Source organism: Microtus pennsylvanicus, chromosome 9 (assembly GCF_037038515.1).
Source record: "Microtus pennsylvanicus isolate mMicPen1 chromosome 9, mMicPen1.hap1, whole genome shotgun sequence".
NCBI lineage: Eukaryota > Metazoa > Chordata > Mammalia > Rodentia > Cricetidae > Microtus > Microtus pennsylvanicus.
Window position 1 is genome coordinate 62,229,143 of NC_134587.1, and position 17,255 is coordinate 62,246,397.

General features: G+C 47.1%; 1 protein-coding gene across 2 annotated transcripts in view; it reads left to right on the top strand.

Moving 5' to 3' along the window:
• Myom2 (myomesin 2) overlaps positions 1-17,255 on the top strand; it is a 65,502-nt gene that overhangs the window by 20,546 nt on the left and 27,701 nt on the right. For both annotated transcript variants that reach the window (XM_075986279.1, XM_075986280.1), the window contains exons 9-16: positions 1,993-2,157; positions 2,435-2,596; positions 4,632-4,773; positions 6,303-6,502; positions 7,144-7,197; positions 13,565-13,692; positions 14,586-14,769; positions 16,023-16,197. In XM_075986279.1, the coding sequence (XP_075842394.1) occupies positions 1,993-2,157; positions 2,435-2,596; positions 4,632-4,773; positions 6,303-6,502; positions 7,144-7,197; positions 13,565-13,692; positions 14,586-14,769; positions 16,023-16,197 (1,210 nt within the window). The remainder of the gene's footprint in view (positions 1-1,992; positions 2,158-2,434; positions 2,597-4,631; positions 4,774-6,302; positions 6,503-7,143; positions 7,198-13,564; positions 13,693-14,585; positions 14,770-16,022; positions 16,198-17,255) is intronic.

A 17,255-nucleotide genomic window follows, 5' to 3' on the forward strand; every position in this document is an offset into this window, starting at 1 on the left:
ACAGTGACCTACAGTGGCCCTGTCCTAAGCTAAGCATGTGACCTGTGACCCAGGTTGGTTTTTCCCTGGGAGGCTCAAGAGCTGTGCTGACCCAGACCAGGTGAGGAAGGCTGCCAGAGATGAGGGCCTGCTTCCAACAGAACTCATGCATGGCTTAGGGACAAGGTTTAAATTTGTCCTATACTTCTACCAGAGGAATTGTGCTTTCTGTGTGGGTTCTGGCTTGGTCATGATTCTATTCACATGTGCGCCCTAATCATGAAGAGTTGATGACAACATTTCCTGAGGGTAGATCCTTTAGCAACCACCAATTATATTATTTTGGTGTATATGCATGAATTTTATTAGATGGGCCCACATCCAGCCCTTGGCTGGTATTAAACCACCCCAGGAGCATGGGGCAGGCTAAGGTTGGTGCAGGGAGGGTCTATGGAGCTGGCATCTCATACACCTTGAATACGCTGATCTTTGAGTATCTGCCCTGTTTCTAGGTTTCTTCTATTAAAATTTCATCTTTCTAAACAGATACTGGAAAGGTCTATAATAGTTACAAAATACTTTTAGATCACAATGACAATAAGTGCACTTGTATTCACCTTGTAACTTTTTCTTAACAATTTTTATACTTTTGAAATTAGTGTCAAGCTCACATGGCACAGAGTTAACCCCTTAAAGTGCACAGTTCAGCCATGCTTCAGCTGTTTTAAAAGGGCTGGAGCTATCATAGAGTTGGTAAGAACTTCCGGACACTCAGTTAATCTGCCAGGTCAAAAAATCACTATTTCCATTCTGCAGACAGTTTCTGAACTTTCCCTGTATGCCTGTGTTTTAAATCACAGGTGATTTGGGGTTTTAAAATTTACTTTTGTTTTGTTTTGTTTTGAGACACTGTTTCTCTGAGCAGCCCTGGCTGTCCTGGAACTAGCTCTGTAGACCAGGCTGGTCTGAAACTCACTGAGATCTGCCTGCCTCTGCCTCCCGAGAGCTAGGATTAAAGGCAGGCATTTCCTCTGCCTGGCCTCAAATTTACTTTTTAAATGTGGTGGCATACACTAGGGATGCAGAGGCAGGGAGATCGCAAGTTGAAGGCTAGCCTGAGCTACATAATGCAACCTTGTCTCAACAAAGAACTGGGGACGATAGCTCAGGGGTAGATGCTTGTCTAGCATGTGCCAGGCCCTGAGTCCGACACCAGTGCTGCAACAACCAGCTAAACCCAGCCTGTTGACTTCCTCCCGAAGCACACCCTCTCCTGGGTGCATCTTTGAGGTTTAATCCAGCTCTAGTTGACGTCTCCAGGTCTGCTTAGATCACTTGCTGTGAAATGGCACACAGATCAGAACAGTCCACAGTTTATTCTTAAAGAGGAAGATGTCATACCACCAGTGGGTACGCCTTTCCCAAAGCCACTCTTTGGGCTGAGGTGGGCAGTAAATCCTATGTTGCAAGCGCAGTCAGGTCTGCACTGTGTCCCTGTGTGACCATGTTCCTAATGACAAGACAGAGAAGGCTACTTATCTGACTACAGAATGGCGGTCTCCCAGGAGGGTGACTGAGAAGGGGCCGTGGTTCCGGGTTTGCAGGCCTGATGTCTCAGATTGACAGTGTGTTCTAACAGGTGCTGCTTCCTGGTTTATAGGTGGTCCTCCCTGGTTTATAGGTGGTCCTCCCTGGTCCTTCTGGGTACAAAGCTGTCTCTCTTCCTTCTCTGTAAGGGCCCTGACCCCATCATGGGGCCCATCCTTGTGATTCCATCAAACCCAAATCACCTTTGAAGGGTCTACTGCCCTCATGATGGTGGTTAGGGCTTCAGCACACGAGTCTGGGAAATGCAGAGCCTCAGGCTCCTCCCCACCCCAGAGGGCATGCACCCCATAACCAGGTCAGGAACCAGCAGGCAGCCGACAGTGCTCTGAGTGTATTTGCTGTGCTGAGACCCAGGCACACAGGCTGGCTGCGCGCCAACAGTATCTGTCCTCCCCACCTCCACAGTGCCGCTTTCATCCGTGATTCCGTACACCCATTTTGACGTCCAGTTTCTGGAGAAATTCGGGGTCACCTTCAGAAGAGAGGGCGAGACAGTCACACTCAAGTGCACGCTGTTGGTGACTCCAGATCTGAAGAGAGTGCAGCCACGAGCTGAGTGGTACCGGGATGGTGAGTGCTGTGGTGAATTAGGCCTGGGGACACCGCTGACACCGTGTCCCCAGTGGGGACATTGCCTCCTTACTGCTAGATTTGTGAGCCCTTGGTGGAGGTGTGGCCTCAGGCATTTGTCCCTGTCTCTGCTGATGTGTTGGCTGCCAGCAGAAAAACAGATGAGGGGTGTAGACCTTGATAGCCTGACACTCACCTTGAACACTATCTAGGAGCCCCTTGGAGCAGCTGATGAGGAAGCCCCAGGAGCTAACCTTGCCCTCTGCTGCTGTTTCAGACGTGCTACTGAAAGAGTCGAAGTGGACGAAGATGTTCTTCGGGGAAGGCCAGGCCTCGCTGTCCTTCAGCCACCTGAACAAGGACGATGAGGGGCTCTACACCCTGAGGATCGTGTCCCGGGGTGGCGTTAGTGACCACAGCGCCTTCCTGTTTGTCAGAGGTGCTTCAGTGTGTGGGGTCTAAACAGAGGGTTAGAGGAAGCCACACGGGAGGTGGGGGACAGGGAAGAGATACAGGAAAGCAGATGGGACATTTTGGTCATTGCAGACTCCCCTGACCAGAAATAGCCCCTTCCAAAATGAGAAGCATGTCTGCCATCATAACCTGGACTTGTGAGTAAGCAGATAAAGTTAGATGCTTGGTGTCTGCTCCTTACTGTTCCTACCCATCTAGAATTTATAAAGGGAACCCCAGAGTGAGTGTGCTGCAAGCTCAGCTCCATGGAGGATGCAGTGGGCACCTTCAGACTCTGGTGTTATGATTGACACATGGCAGTGGTTTTCGTTTTTTTTTTTTTTTTTTTTCTGATTCAGTTCATTCCTGCTTACTATGGTCACAACATGGCAGCAGCAGTTACAGAATGCCCTGGGTCAGACTGAATCCTCTGTCCTGCATCCAACCCTCAACACAGGCTCATCAGGATGCCATCCTTAATTATATAATAAGGAAGTGTACCATGATGCACCAGGCATAGCAGCAGGCAATAGCAATGATGGCATGCATTGTAAACACTCTTCATACATATGTGTATAGGTGTGTATAGACATGTGTTGATGCACAATCTGTACAGACCACTGAAAATTCCCATGACGACTCTGTAAGGTGCCCTGATTCCCAGCTGGAGACACCAAAGCTCAGAGAAATAGTTATCTTTCTTGCGGGAGAGCCAGGGCTGAACTCTGTTGGAGCCATAGCCTGGAGCGTTGCCCCTGCAAAGCCTAGTGTACTGTTATGTCCCCTTCTCAGTGAGCTGCTTCTGCCCTCCCTGGCCCACCCACCCAGGCTGCCCTCTGTGGGCTCCTTCCTGAGCCTGTTGGGGAGACCCCAGTTATGGAGGCTGTCCCAGGCTGCCATGCTTTCTGTCTCGTGTGGGCAGCCCTCTTCAGCTGGTCCTGCAGCTCCAGGTGTGGGTGGTGTGAGAAAGCCCTCGGGATGTTAGTTTTTTTTTTTTCTCTCAGTGGTAGTTAGAACTTCATGGAGAGCTGTGCCATTAGAGTATGTTACCTCAGGAACAAAAGTATACATCTCGCTTCTGTACTTCCTGCAAGCTCACATAAGCACGAGGGCTGTGATTTCAGGCTCTCCCATACAGTTTTGTGGGCTTTTATTAGGGTCAGTGTTAAGAGATACCTTCCATTCTCCTGCGTGCCTCTGGCAGGGTGCTGTGCACCATAAAAATGCAATGACTTCAATCTGGTTTCACTGCCTTGCTTATTCAGCACTCTGAGCAGAGAGAACAAAACACAAACCTGGGGAGCCCAACCATTCTAATCTCTTTCTGAGGTTATGAATGGAGAGGGACCAGTAGACTCGACGTCAATAAATCCGGAGCCTTTACTACATTAGGGGGGTTCGACCTAGACACCACAGAACACTCAGCTTTCTGTGGGCATGCAACATCATGGCTCCTGAATAAACACGGATTTTAGATAAGAAAATCAAGTGTTAAATGTATTAGCTCTCTAAACAGCTCTGCTGGCCTTCAATGTACTGTAATGAAAATTGCACTTACAGGTCACAAAATGAATGGGGAAGCTTTGACCCAGGCATTTGACCACAAAGTTGTCTTTTTTTTTTTTAAAAAAAAATTCTTACATTTTCTAAGAAATTTGAAATATAAAAGCATCTCAGTTGGTATTCCCCAGGTGTTGCAAAGGCTATTTCACCACCACTGCATTAGTAGTAAATTTTGACTACTTGTAAGATTTGACCACGTAAAATTAAGTGAAGGAAAATTCTGATCAATTTATAAAAAATCCACAGATAAGAAGACTAAGGGTTCTAGTTTTTTTTTTAAAAAAAGGCATATAGACATTTATATTTCTTGATATCAGTCTGCTGGGTTATTAAACACATTCAAATAATTTGGTGATAAAGATCAAGCTGCTGAGAGAGAATGCGAGTTTGGAGGTCTGTGGGCAGGCTTGGCAGTGACCCCACCTTGTAGGTGATGTGAACACGTTTTCCCATGACAGATGCTGACCCCCTGGTCACAGGAGCTCCTGGAGCACCCATGGACCTGCAGTGCCATGATGCCAACAGAGACTATGTTATCGTGACCTGGAAACCACCCAACACCACTACCGAGAGCCCTGTCATTGGCTACTTCATTGACAAGTGAGTGTGTGCTTCATTCCCCTAGGGATGGGAACACCAGTGACATAGCTAAGGACATTGGGATGTTCAATGTCACTGTAGGCCAATGGTGCCATTCAGGAGAGTGGTCATGCCACTATTTGGCTATCCAATATCACAAATAAAGTAATTGATAAATGATGCTAGTGGCTTGAGGCCTGGGAGACCCCCCGGGGGGGTTGGTTGACCAGTAACAAGACCGACCCTTCATCTGCAGAATAATTAGAGGAAGAGGGTGGCACTTTCTAACATGAATGTTCAACTCTACCACTCGAAGAGCCCAAAAGACTAACTTTCTGATCCTGCCATTTTCTGCTAGGGACTTAACGTAAAAGTTTATATTTAAATTCCTCAGCCTATGCCTGCATGTCCAGGTTTCTGGACCGGACTATATGTTCAAAAGTCTTCCGAATTCTGCATGGGAAGGGTTCTGGAAGCTGGTATCTTACTGTTCAGTAGCCTGAGCAGGATCCCAGTAAGGTGTCGGCCCTGGCTCAGCTCAAGTACAGTCTAAACAGAAGACAGTAGATCCTCTCCCAGACTTCACCTCACAGGCTGAGGGGCCACCCTGTGGGATTGCCACTCAAGCTGCCAAAAGAACTGCCAACAATGTTCAATTTTGATGTGATAGTTTTTTTGTTATGTTTCATTATTATCACTTAGAAGCCTGTTCTTTTAAAATAAGAGACAGAAAGGGAATGCATCCGGATTGGGGGTGGGTCGAGAGGAACTGGGAGGAGTAGAGGGAGGGGGAAAACTAAAACAGAAAATGCCAACAATGGTTTTAAATAAGTTTATGAGCAGATTTGACTTACACATGTTTGACGGCAGAAATTATCTGAAGCTATAAACCACAAAGATTGAACTTACCTGTCCATTCATGTAAATGCATGTATTGGCTATCTCCCTGACATTTAACTTTCCCTCATCTGTCTGTCTGTCTGTCTGTCTGTCTGTCTGTCTGTCTGTCTGTCTGTCTGTCTAACATCTATCTCTCTCTGTCTGCCTATTATCTAACTGTCCATGTATATATGTATGTATGTATCTATCTATCATCTATCTCTATCATCCTTCAATCGATCATCTCTATCATTTACCTGTGTATCATCTGTCTGCCTATCTATTACCTATCTGTCTATGTATCTATCTACTACCTTTCTATCTATCATCTATCTCTATCATTCTTCTATCAATCATATCTCTATCTGTCTGTCTATCATCTATCTATCTATCTATCTATCTATCTATCTATCTATCTATCTATCTATACTATAACCTATTTATATCCATCCATCCATCCCTCTGTCCCTCCATTCTTATGTACTTGTATAGTGATAGCTATTGAATTTACTAAATACTTTTAAGGTTTATTTTATTACCATTAATAGATGTCAGTATTTCAACAGTGGGAATTTTTATCCAATAGCATGCCACCCTGGGGTGACTGCTCTGAGTACATAGCAGATTACCACATGGGCCTCGTTTGTCTTTACTTCTCTTTCATTTTGAAGATGTGAGGTGGGAACTGACAACTGGGTGCAGTGCAACGACGCACCAGTAAAGATCTGCAAGTACCCTGTCACGGGACTTTTTGAAGGGAGGTCATATGTGTTCCGCGTGAGGGCTGTCAATAATGCTGGTATCAGCAGGCCTTCCCGGATCTCCGATGCTGTGGCTGCCCTTGACCCCGTTGACCTCAGAAGGTTACAAGGTAGGCTCATTTACATCCCAGTAGTAACTGGGAACCCGTGAATCCCCTGCCTGTTGTTAGTTCTTTCTCTGGCTACCCATTGCATGTAAGCATGGCTTCCCGTGATGAGTGCGGCAGGCCGTGTTTCCCTATTCTCAGCATCTCCATCAACATTGTCTTTGGGCTCGGAGGTGACTGACACCTTGGAGGTGATTGGCATGCCTGATGCCTGTGCTTCACGACAATGCTTCTTGCCTTCACCACACAGTGCCTGGGGATGTGGAATGCCTAGAGTAACATGCTCCCCGTATGTTGGTTGTGCAGTTTCCACACGTGGTGGGACTTAGGTCTCAACACCAAGCCACTCTGTGCCTGAGCTTTAAGTTCTATGGCACAGATTCCTTTATGGAGCTGGACCCTTCATCATGGCTCATGGGAGTCACTATTTTTTTTACCTTACTATGAGTCCTCTGACCATCTGCAAAGAGCTGATTGTGCTGAGAATCATCAGAAACGCTTCCGAAATACCAGAGGTCATGACCTCCATAACTGTTTATTGCCTAAATGCTGAGCTAGCTCACAGCTCACCCCAAGTTAGGGAAAACTGTGCTTCCTGTAGAGAACCCTTGGATGTCAAAGTCACTGTCACCCTTTCTATGCAGCCATTCACTTGGAAGGAGAGAAAGAAATCGTCATCTACCAGGATGACCTTGAAGGTAAGATGCTCTTTCTCCAGCCTTGTGAACTCGAGGGCTCTAGTTAGAGGTGAGAGAGGCTGAGGGCAGAGGGACAGTGGCCAAACAGTCATATGTGAATCTCTCTTCATCTTCTAGGGACTTTGTCAGGCAAAGCTGAGATTTGATTCTTAGCTGACATTGGGTTCCCTCTTCCCCCCTTCTCTCTCTTTCTCCATACCTTCCCTCCCTCTTTTTCTCTCCCTCCCCCGTCTTGAGACAAGGTATCTCAATAGCCTGAAGCTTGCCAAGGGTCAGTGAATCCCAGTGATTCACCTGTCGCTGCCTCCCAATCCACTTGTCGCTGCCTCCCGAGTACTAGACTTAACAAGTGTGCACGCTTGGCTTTCTGCACAGGTGGAGATCAGCAAGCACAGTAGATTGATCGAGCGAGTCCCCATGTTATGGCCAAATCCGCGCAATCCCCACAAACGAGTTCCATATGTAAAAGCAAAGAGCCTTTATTTTAATCAAGTTTGCAAACTTGGTCTCTCCACACGTCCAACATACTGGAATAACCGGAGAGCCCCAAGTTTAATTAGAATAGGATTTTTATAGTAGTAAAGGTGGGGCGAGGGGTCTCTGAGGTTTAGGACCCCTGATTGGCTGACATTTGTCTAGGGGTGTCCTGGTGAGATGCACTGGCAGGTGTCTCTGTCTACAGCTCTTGGAATGCCAGGCATTTCCTTTGAATGGTCTGCTCTTGGGTGGGGGTCGGGCATTCTCTGCCTGTGCTTCCTCCTGCAGCCGGGCATTGTCTCAGGGTAAACTACTGAGACTCCGGACTCCATTTAAATTCATCGATGGCCAGAGTACCAGGTGATAATTGTTGGAAGTAAAGAGCTTCCTTTGGGTGACATGCCCAGACTTAGCTTATCATGGCTGGCCCCCACACCCCATCTTAGTGAAAGAATATTTTGTTTTATTTGAACTTTTTTTTTAGCAAGAATTTTATTCCTAACATTTGAACTGAAATGGGTTGTGACTCTTCTTTCAAATGGCATTCTTGATTTGGGGGATCGTGTTTCTCTTGTTGAAGCTTGATGCTATGTCTGTGTCTCATCAATATGCACCCCGAGACAGCTAGAAAGAGGGACCGAGGAGGTGAATATCACACCATGAGTCCGACATTATATATATATGTGTGTGTGTGTGTGTATGTGTGTGTGTGGGTGTGTGTGTGTATCCCGAAGACCTCCAAAGTCAAGAGAGATACCTGATCAATACTCAGTAGAGGAAGCTGGCCCTGGCAGGGTGGTTTACAACCCCACATAACTGTCTGTCCCTCAGTCTAGTGCTGTGCTAAGCGCAGGGCCTACTGAAACATAGCTATTTGAATGACTAAGAAACGGCTTTGAAATATACTGGAGAGGACAGCCTTGCTATGAGCAGGCCCCTATAATTGGGAGGTTTGGCATGCTGGGGGAAAGCATTCTATTTCACTCTCATGGGATGCAGGATTAGCGGGAGAAATGTGGTGCTCTCCCAATGTGGACGGTGGAATTCACACCCCATAACAAAGGCCTCGGTGAGAAGGTGTGGCTTGCTTCACAAATGTCCTGGGTCTGTGATGAAACCTGTGGTACTGCAAAGCAGGAAGCCTAATAAAACTCCCCAAGGCAGGGACCTTCTGGCCATGCCTTTCTAGCGAGAGGAGCCAGCCTTTAGCACATAAGCACAGGTGCATTTGGGAAGCATGCTGAGCAAAGAATAGTGCTGGTCAAGAAAAGTGTCAAGTAAGTGAAGCAGTTCCATAGCAACAACAGGGGTGATACAGCGATGCTGCCGGCAGGCACAGGGGCTTAGATTTCCAGAGGAGGAAGCTGAGGGCATTCAGGTATTCCCCTGTCCCTCCTCCCTACACCCCTTTCCAGCTGGTTCTACCCTTCCTTGTGGTTGTAACACTCTTGGATGTGGTAGTGTCTTATATAGACACCAGAGCATTCCCGAGGCTAGTATCTATCCTTGTGGCTAGCCTTGGAAGGAGTATGAGACCCCATATGAGGACTGGGGACCTTGGTATAAGATGGTATTCAGCCTCGTGGGGATGCTGGCCCTGGTGTGAGGCATTGCTTGGGTAGAATAGCAATGTCTGTGGTCTGCAGCAAGCTGAGTGTTAAGCAAGGTTCTTCTGGGAGAGAACTTGGAGAGTGAGTTTGTGTTTTAGCTTTATTCTGCTGATATGATTTAAAGGAAGCACTGGAACGAAAAGCAGCTTGGGGAGAAAAGGGTTTATTTCATCTTACAGTTCTGGGTTACAGCCCTACCAGTGAGGGAAGTCAGACTAGGAACAGAAGCAGACACTGTGGAGGAACTCTGCTTACTGCTCATGGCTTCTTGGCTCATGGTTTGATAACTTTTTCATATGGCTGAGGACCACCTGCCTAGGGAGAGTACCGCCCACTGTGGGCTGGGGCCCTTCTTTGTCAATTAGCGATCAAGACTGTCCCTTAGACACGCCTACAGGTCAACCTGACCGAGGCAGTTCTTCAGCTAAGGTTGAGTTCCTCAGCCTCTTCTCAGGTGACTTAGGCTGAGTCAAGGGTACACTAAGAGCTAACCAGGACAGCCTGTTTCCTTTGGTCATTTAGACATAAATACTCATCTTCACTTATCTTCAAAGAGATTCTACTGTGTTTTTAAGCAAATCATGTCTGAGTCCAAACATTTGCTATTAGCAAGCTCCTTTTTCTGTAATGTTTCATATAATCTGGTCCTTCTTCCTTTCCCCCTCATTCTCCCCGACCCCTCCCCTTGAAGTGCTGAGGAATCAAGCCAGTGTTTGCTCATCTCTCCTAACACTGAACTTCCCACCTCCTCGGCTTTGACTGATTTTAAGTTCAGATAGTTCTTTAGATATTTGTTTCAATGACATGGAAACATTTCTTTTCTTTTTTTTTCTTTTTTATTAATTTTATTGAGCTCTACATTTTTCTCTGCTCCCATCCCTTCCTCTCTCCTCCCCTTCTGCCCATTCCCATGGTCCCCATGCTCCCAATTTACTCAGGAGATCTTGTCTTTTTCTACTTCCCATGTAGATTAGACCCATGTATGTCTCTCTTAGGATCCTCCTTGTTGTCTAGGTTCTCTGGGATTGTGATTTGTAGGCTGATGGAAACATTACTTTTATTGACCAAGAAGGGTATGTCAGCAGTTTTGTCTTTTTGTTGTCTTTCTCCTTTGCCCTAATCGCAGTTGGTTGGTCCCTTCCTTTAGATATTCCATTCATAGCAATGCTCCTTCCTTAATACAATTTACCTTTTCCAATTTTTACTGAATTATCACTTAAAAAAAGGATAGTCCATTCTTGGAGAAGCTAAATGTCCCTGCATAATATACTAAGGTTGGATTATATTTTTGTATTTTTAAACTTCATGCAAACCTCTCTCTCTCTCTCTCTCTCTCTCTCTCTCTCTCTCTCTCTCTCTCTCTCTCTCTCTCTCTCTTTCTCCTACTTTGTGGGGTTCTTGCTTTTCATCTTTATACAGTGTCCTAACTAGCATTCACTGTCAGCTTGTCGCAGCCCAGAGTCACCTGAGAAAGGAGTCTCAGTTGAAGTATTGCCCAGATAAGATTGGCCTGCAGAGATGTCTGTGGGGATTGTCTTGATTGGTAATTGATGTAGGAAGGACCAGCCCACTATGGGCGGTACCATTCCCTGTGTGGCTGATTCTGGGGACTATAAGAAAGCTAGTTAGCTAAGTATGAGCTCCAATGAGCCAGCAAGTCGTGTTCCTCCATGGTTTTGCTTCAAGTTCTCAATTGAATTTTCCCCCGACTTCTTACAGTGATGGGCTGTAACCTAGGAGCTGAGCAAACACATGGCCCTCCTACCTTGCTTTTGGTCAGAGTGTTTCTTATTACAGTAACAGAAATGAAGTTAGAGCTTTTGGGTCCTGGGGACTGAACTCAGGTCACCAGGCTTGCACAGCAATCACTTTTAGTCATTCAGTGATCCCGCTACTCCTGCAAGATTGGTTTCCTTCTACTGATTCCATATCCAGGATCCCTTGGTTGGCCTTGAACCACGGAGCTCGTAACTGTGTGCTCAGTTGACCATCTATTCTGGCAATTGTAGCCCTTGGCTTCGGTTTCTCATTCTCTTGACTTCTGGCCGCTTGAGAGCTCTACAAATTCCAAATCAACGTCAGGTTTTGGTAACTTAAGGATACTTCTTCTGGGGTGATGGTGGTTTCCTTGGGTTAATAGAGGGAACAAAGCCCAGGATTGGGACCCAGAAGCCCTAAGCTTAAATCCCAGCTCAACCTCTCAATGGCTGTGGTGTGGGATGTGGTCTGGGCTTCTATTATGCATTTTAGATTGGAACTTGACAGTGTCATCTTCCAAGGGAAAAAAGATGGTGGATGTGGAAAACATTTACATAATAATAAGATAAAATAACATATATACATACATATATATATATGTAGTTATACATTCTGTATTTTCGTTATCCAAACAATTTTAGTCTGAGAAGTATTTCTGTATCTCCCCATCTTCATCCAGTTAACCATGGCCTACTGAATCAAGGCCCAAGAGAATTAGTAGGAAGTGAACAGAGGTCAGCATTATTTGTAGCTAACCAGCTGCACCCAGCTCTACAGCGAAAGGTACAGGGAGAAGTATTTGGTCTCTATTTTGTTTTTCATTTTGTCTCTACAGACCTCTCCCCTCACCCTAGCTGTGTTTTTGTGAATTTTCTCAATTCATTCTTGGCTTCTAGGCCATCCCCAGCCTGATTTCTTCTGTCTGTGGCTAGGGTCTTTGATGATCTGCTACTTGCTTCCCCGGGGGAAGTGTAGAAAGTCTTAATGCCTCAAGAATTTCATCCTCAGTGTGAGGTCTCTGTTTGCAAAGACTGGATTTTTACTTTTTGCAGTGTATCAGTGTTTCTTAGTTCACTTTTTCTATGCCTAGAGGCTGTGTCCCCAAAACTACACAGATAGGTCTCAGCTCTGAAGTACGACATTTGGTGTATAGTTCCTGCCTGCTCCAGGGTGGTAGGAACGGTACACAATATGTCCTCCCTAGTTTGCTCCACCAGAAGTGATTTGGTTCTGGGAATTTGGCAACATTTTCTGTGCCTTTCTCTGGTGTCCCTGCTTGTACCCTTTTAGGTGCTATGCACATGGAAGGGTTGAGAAGGGTTAGTGGGGTCCTGGGCTGTTCCCCGTTCCCTCAGTCACCTGTTTCCCCACTTTCCTGGAGACATGCTGACTCCTCTGTGAAATCCAATCCACAGACAGGCATGATTCTGGATCAGGCTGAACCCCCTAGAGCGCGCTGTGCTCTGTGAAGCGACTCCCAGAGTGAAACCCAATCTTGTTTTGTGCTGTTTCCATGTGGCTCCTCAATTTGCCGCCTGGAGCTGAGTCCCAAGGGAGCAATTAGATATTGCAAAGGGCAGAGAGATGTCCTGGGGACTGTTCAAGCCATTTTAATCATGTGCTAATCTAACTGAAAGTTTTAATATTTTGTATAACAATTAAAGAGGCCTGTGAAATTCTCTCATAAATTCGAACACTAATATCTACCACCTCACATGTATTTAAACAATGTAGGTGGCTGAGAGGGGATGTAGGTACACCAGATGTCTCCGATCATAAATACCCCTTCACAGCTATCTGCAAAGAGCTTATCACCGTCTCTCCTGAAGTTCAAATAAACAAGCACAGATTCCAATGCTTGCACATGTGTGTGGGTCTTTGGAGGGGGAAAGAGCAGCGTGCCTTAGGAGCTAATGTAAGATCTCAGTCCAGAGCATGGTGACATCAGGAAGGTGCTGCCAGTGCAGGCTCCTTGGCAATGCTGTCTGCTGCCTTCTCAGATCCTAGCAAGAGACAATCCTGGTTTGGTTGATTACTTCTGGGTTCTTCTGCCCTGTAGAAATTCTGAAAGACTTTTGGATAAGGTTCTTAGGAACAGTTTTTGTTTTTTAACACAAACAGAATGGAATGATCTTTACTGGAGTGGTTTTGCTTTGATTCTGGATAAAGAAGCCTGGGATCTGTTTGCCTTCTCTGAGTAGAAATGGCCAACTGTAGCAGGGCAGTCTTTCAAAAATTATTTGTTTTATGAGTAAGAATATTTTGCCTGCATGCACGTCTATGTGCCGTGTGCACAACTGGTGCGCTCAGAGGCCAGAGGAGAGCACCGGGTCCCCTGAAACTGAAGTTATAGCTGCCATGTAGGTGCTAGGAATCAAAGGCCGGTTCTTTGGAAGAACAGCCATTGCTCTTGATTGCTGAGCCATATGCCCAGTTCACCCCAGCAGTCTTCTGTGCCCGGGTTATGCTGGGGACGGTTGAGCATCACCACACAGTACCCACTCAGTTCATTTTTCCTGCAGGTGATGTTCAGATCCCAGGACCTCCCACCAATGTTCAGGCCTCAGAGATCAGCAGGAACTATGTGGTCCTCAGCTGGGATCCACCTACTCCCCGTGGGAAGGAACCTTTGATGTACTTCATTGAGAAGGTATTCTGGTCATGTTCCCAAGAAGGGTGCTTTCCGGTCACCACCCTGTTTTCTGTGCTTTACTTAGGAGCTATGAGCCCATTGGTCTCTGTAGAGCCTGACCACTGTTGTCTAAGAGGAGGGTAGGCAGTAGGGAACAGAGTTGTGACCTGGGGGCTGGTCCCTCACAGGTAGCTGCTCTGGCATGGAAACTGAGCTTTGTCGCCTGTGTAGTAGACTGTCCCATAACTGTTTGGTTCCTCTGTCCCTATGGTTTGGGGAGGAGTGGCATTTACACTGCACTTGCCTTCCAATGTCTCCCAAGGACTGCTGGTATCCTGAGAAGTGGAACTATCAGTGTTCAGTGTTTGCACACAAGCCATGCAGCCACTGGATGGCGATCTGGTAGAGCTAACCATGTGTTTGAGCAGCTTGAGGCTTCATTACCTGGAGAGAAGAAAAGGCAATCACATTTTATGTCATGGCCTAGGACAACACACACACACACACACACACACACACACACACACACACACACACACACATGTTCACACATATACAACCATCTGACAAATTCTACCTCTATACTTTGTAAGATATACCATTATACCTTATGTATTCTCTCTTACCTGGGTTTTATAAACTTCGACACTGAATTCAACTAAATGACATAATTCCACAAAGGCCTTTGCTCATGGTTTTGCTATGTGATCTCACCACTGTGTGACCTGTCTCTTGGGAAGACATGGATCGTGTCATGCCACCACTCCAAGTCGTTGCAGAATGGTAAAGCATTTAGCTGGACTGTGACTCACTAAGTGGTGAGGGACTCATTAACATTCTCCTGAACTCTCTTTAGTTACCGTCCCTTCCATCTTTCCGAGACTCTGACCTCCTGTCCATTCCTCCTGCAGTCCGTGGTCGGGAGTGGCAGCTGGCAGCGGGTCAATGCCCAGACGGCGGTGAGATCGCCTCGGTACGCTGTCTTTGACTTGGCTGAGGGGAAGTCCTATGTCTTCCGGGTTCTGTCGGCCAACAAACATGGCCTGAGTGACCCATCTGAGATAACACCGCCTATTCAGGCACAGGACATGATTGGTAAGTTATGGCAACAACCAGAATCCATGACAGGCTGAAAATAAGGTGTCCCTGGTACCCCTTCAGTGAGAGGACAAAGATGTAGAGCCCCTTGTACATGGGTTTGTGCGTGGGGTTGAGTCCATTCATAAGCAATGGAGAGCTGCCCCATATTGTGGCCAGCACTTAATGTTTCCCCCAAAGGTCTGTCTACTTTTCATGAAACCAACAAATGGTTTGTGAGCCTGTTCACTGAGACAGGGGCTTCACTGTGTAGCCCTGTCTGCCCTCAAACTCACAGCCATCACTCCCTCTCAGTCCCTTGAGTATTGCGGTTATAAGCATATGCTACCTAGTAACGCATGGACTAAAATGTACGTTTAAGCTATGGTCACCCAGAGACCCAAACCCTAAACATATGGTGATTTCCTGCTCATCTGACTTGAAGATCCCACTCAGAAACTTTCAAATGCAGCTCACAGAAACTCGGAATTACAGTCCACCCCAAAGTGTGGCCCTCTCAGGAGGCCCTGTGAACCCCGACAGCTTTCGGCAGGGTGTGCCTAGTGTTAGGTATTCTCATTCGGAGCCCAGGGTTCCCCTTCTCCTTTGTACAGCATCTTACAAAAGCTGGAGATGGCAGTGAGCTGGCACTGGGGGCAGAGACCTGCCCTGCCTTCAGGTCCTCTTTGGGTTGCGGCCTGTTTGTACCGTCACCCAGGCTCTGAGAAATCAGACCCAGGACCACAGCTGTCACACCTGTAGCCGCTGAGGAGAGGCCCTGGCCTTTTTCTTCACGTAATGTACGTGCACAAAGTGACGATAATTAACAGAGACTGGGCCTGTGTCAGAGGTGGTTGGCTCTGGAGTGGCCTGTGTCAGAGGTGGGTGGCTCTGGAGTGGCCGGAGGATTTTTCCTATAACCCACTGGGGAGAGGAAAGACAGAAAATGTGATGGTTAAACTGTGATTCCATTGAGCATCCGTATAGATTCCCCAGAATACCATATCAGGGTGTCTTATTTCAAACACGGCCGTCAAGCAAAGCCTTCGCGCACTAGAATCTCTAGCAGCCATTTGGAAAAGAAGATTTCACGGTGGTAATGTCTTTCCTGTCAGTCATGTGACTCCGGAAGAGCCCCTAGTCCCCCAGCTCCACCAGAACTCACGTCTTTGTAGAGACTCAACCCTGGTTTTTACTCCTTGGGACCGAGGTGGCTCTCTGGAATGGCCCTCACTCTGACCACAGCTTCCATCCTCCTGTCTCCCCCTCAGTGGTCCCATCGGCTCCCGGCCGGGTGCTCGCCTCTAGGAACACGAAGACGTCTGTTGTGGTGCAGTGGGAGAGGCCGAAGCATGAAGAAGACCTGCTGGGTTACTACGTGGACTGCTGTGTGGCGGGAACAAACCTGTGGGAGCCATGCAACCACAAACCCATTGGATATAACAGGTGCCACCCCCATCCCCTAGCGACCAACCAATCCAGTGTCACAGAGGCGGGACAGCAGACGCGGCGTGGCTTTCAGAACTGGAGAAACCACAGTAGAATGCCCGTGACTCCCCTGCAGACATGACCCTTCATTTAGTCACGTGTCGGGGTGGGGCATTCTAACGTGCTGACTTGAGATAGGCGCTCACATCACTGAGATAACTTGTCTATTGATGCAAATAACTTTTTTCTATTATTATTCTGATCGTATAAATGCATGGTATGCAGTGCAATAATCAAGCATATGGATACAATATGTCACGATAACCATCACTGCTATTTCCTTAATATTTTAAGTTAGATTTGTGGGGGGGGGGGAGTCAGAGTAACATCTCTCTCACCACACAGCAGGGTAAATCCTTCATCTCCCAACAGGGGTGGGACAGGGAATGACTACCCCATGGCTGGGCAGTGCCCCCACACTTGTGTCTTTTGCAGTGGGAAGCCAGAGTCTTTGCTTCTGAAACTACCCATCCTGTTCTCTGCCCAGGACGCAAGGGTTGCCTGGCTCTGTGTTTTCTGCACAGTGCACTTCACAGGAAGGTGGAGTCTGTGTCAGTGGCCGCCGTACAGGGTGTCCATGGCGGCTCTACCATCTTCCCTGAAAATAATTCTCTTAAAAAGGCATATTGTAAAAACCCAGAGGGTATAAAAGAATAACAACCAGATGGTCTATCAGCCCACTGCCAGCAACAGGAGAAAAACCGAAGAGAGGATTCCCAGGAAGGGGCCTGCAGGATGTTGTATTGACTACTGTATTGAAATCATATTGACGATAGATTCCTAGCAACTGCTTAAATTTCCTGACTACTTGCTGTGTGCAAGGCAGGTGGGCCAGGTTCCTTCTGGATTGTTTTCCATTTGATGTTCGTGCAGTTCTGCGAGGGCTGAGCTTCCCCGCTCCCCAGGAGGGAAAGTAGAGCCTGGTAGGGGTAAGGGACATGACAAGGGACATATGGTCTGGTGGATGTCAAAGCCCATGCTCCCTCCTGCTCTGTGTGAGGTCGAGGTCCTGGTCT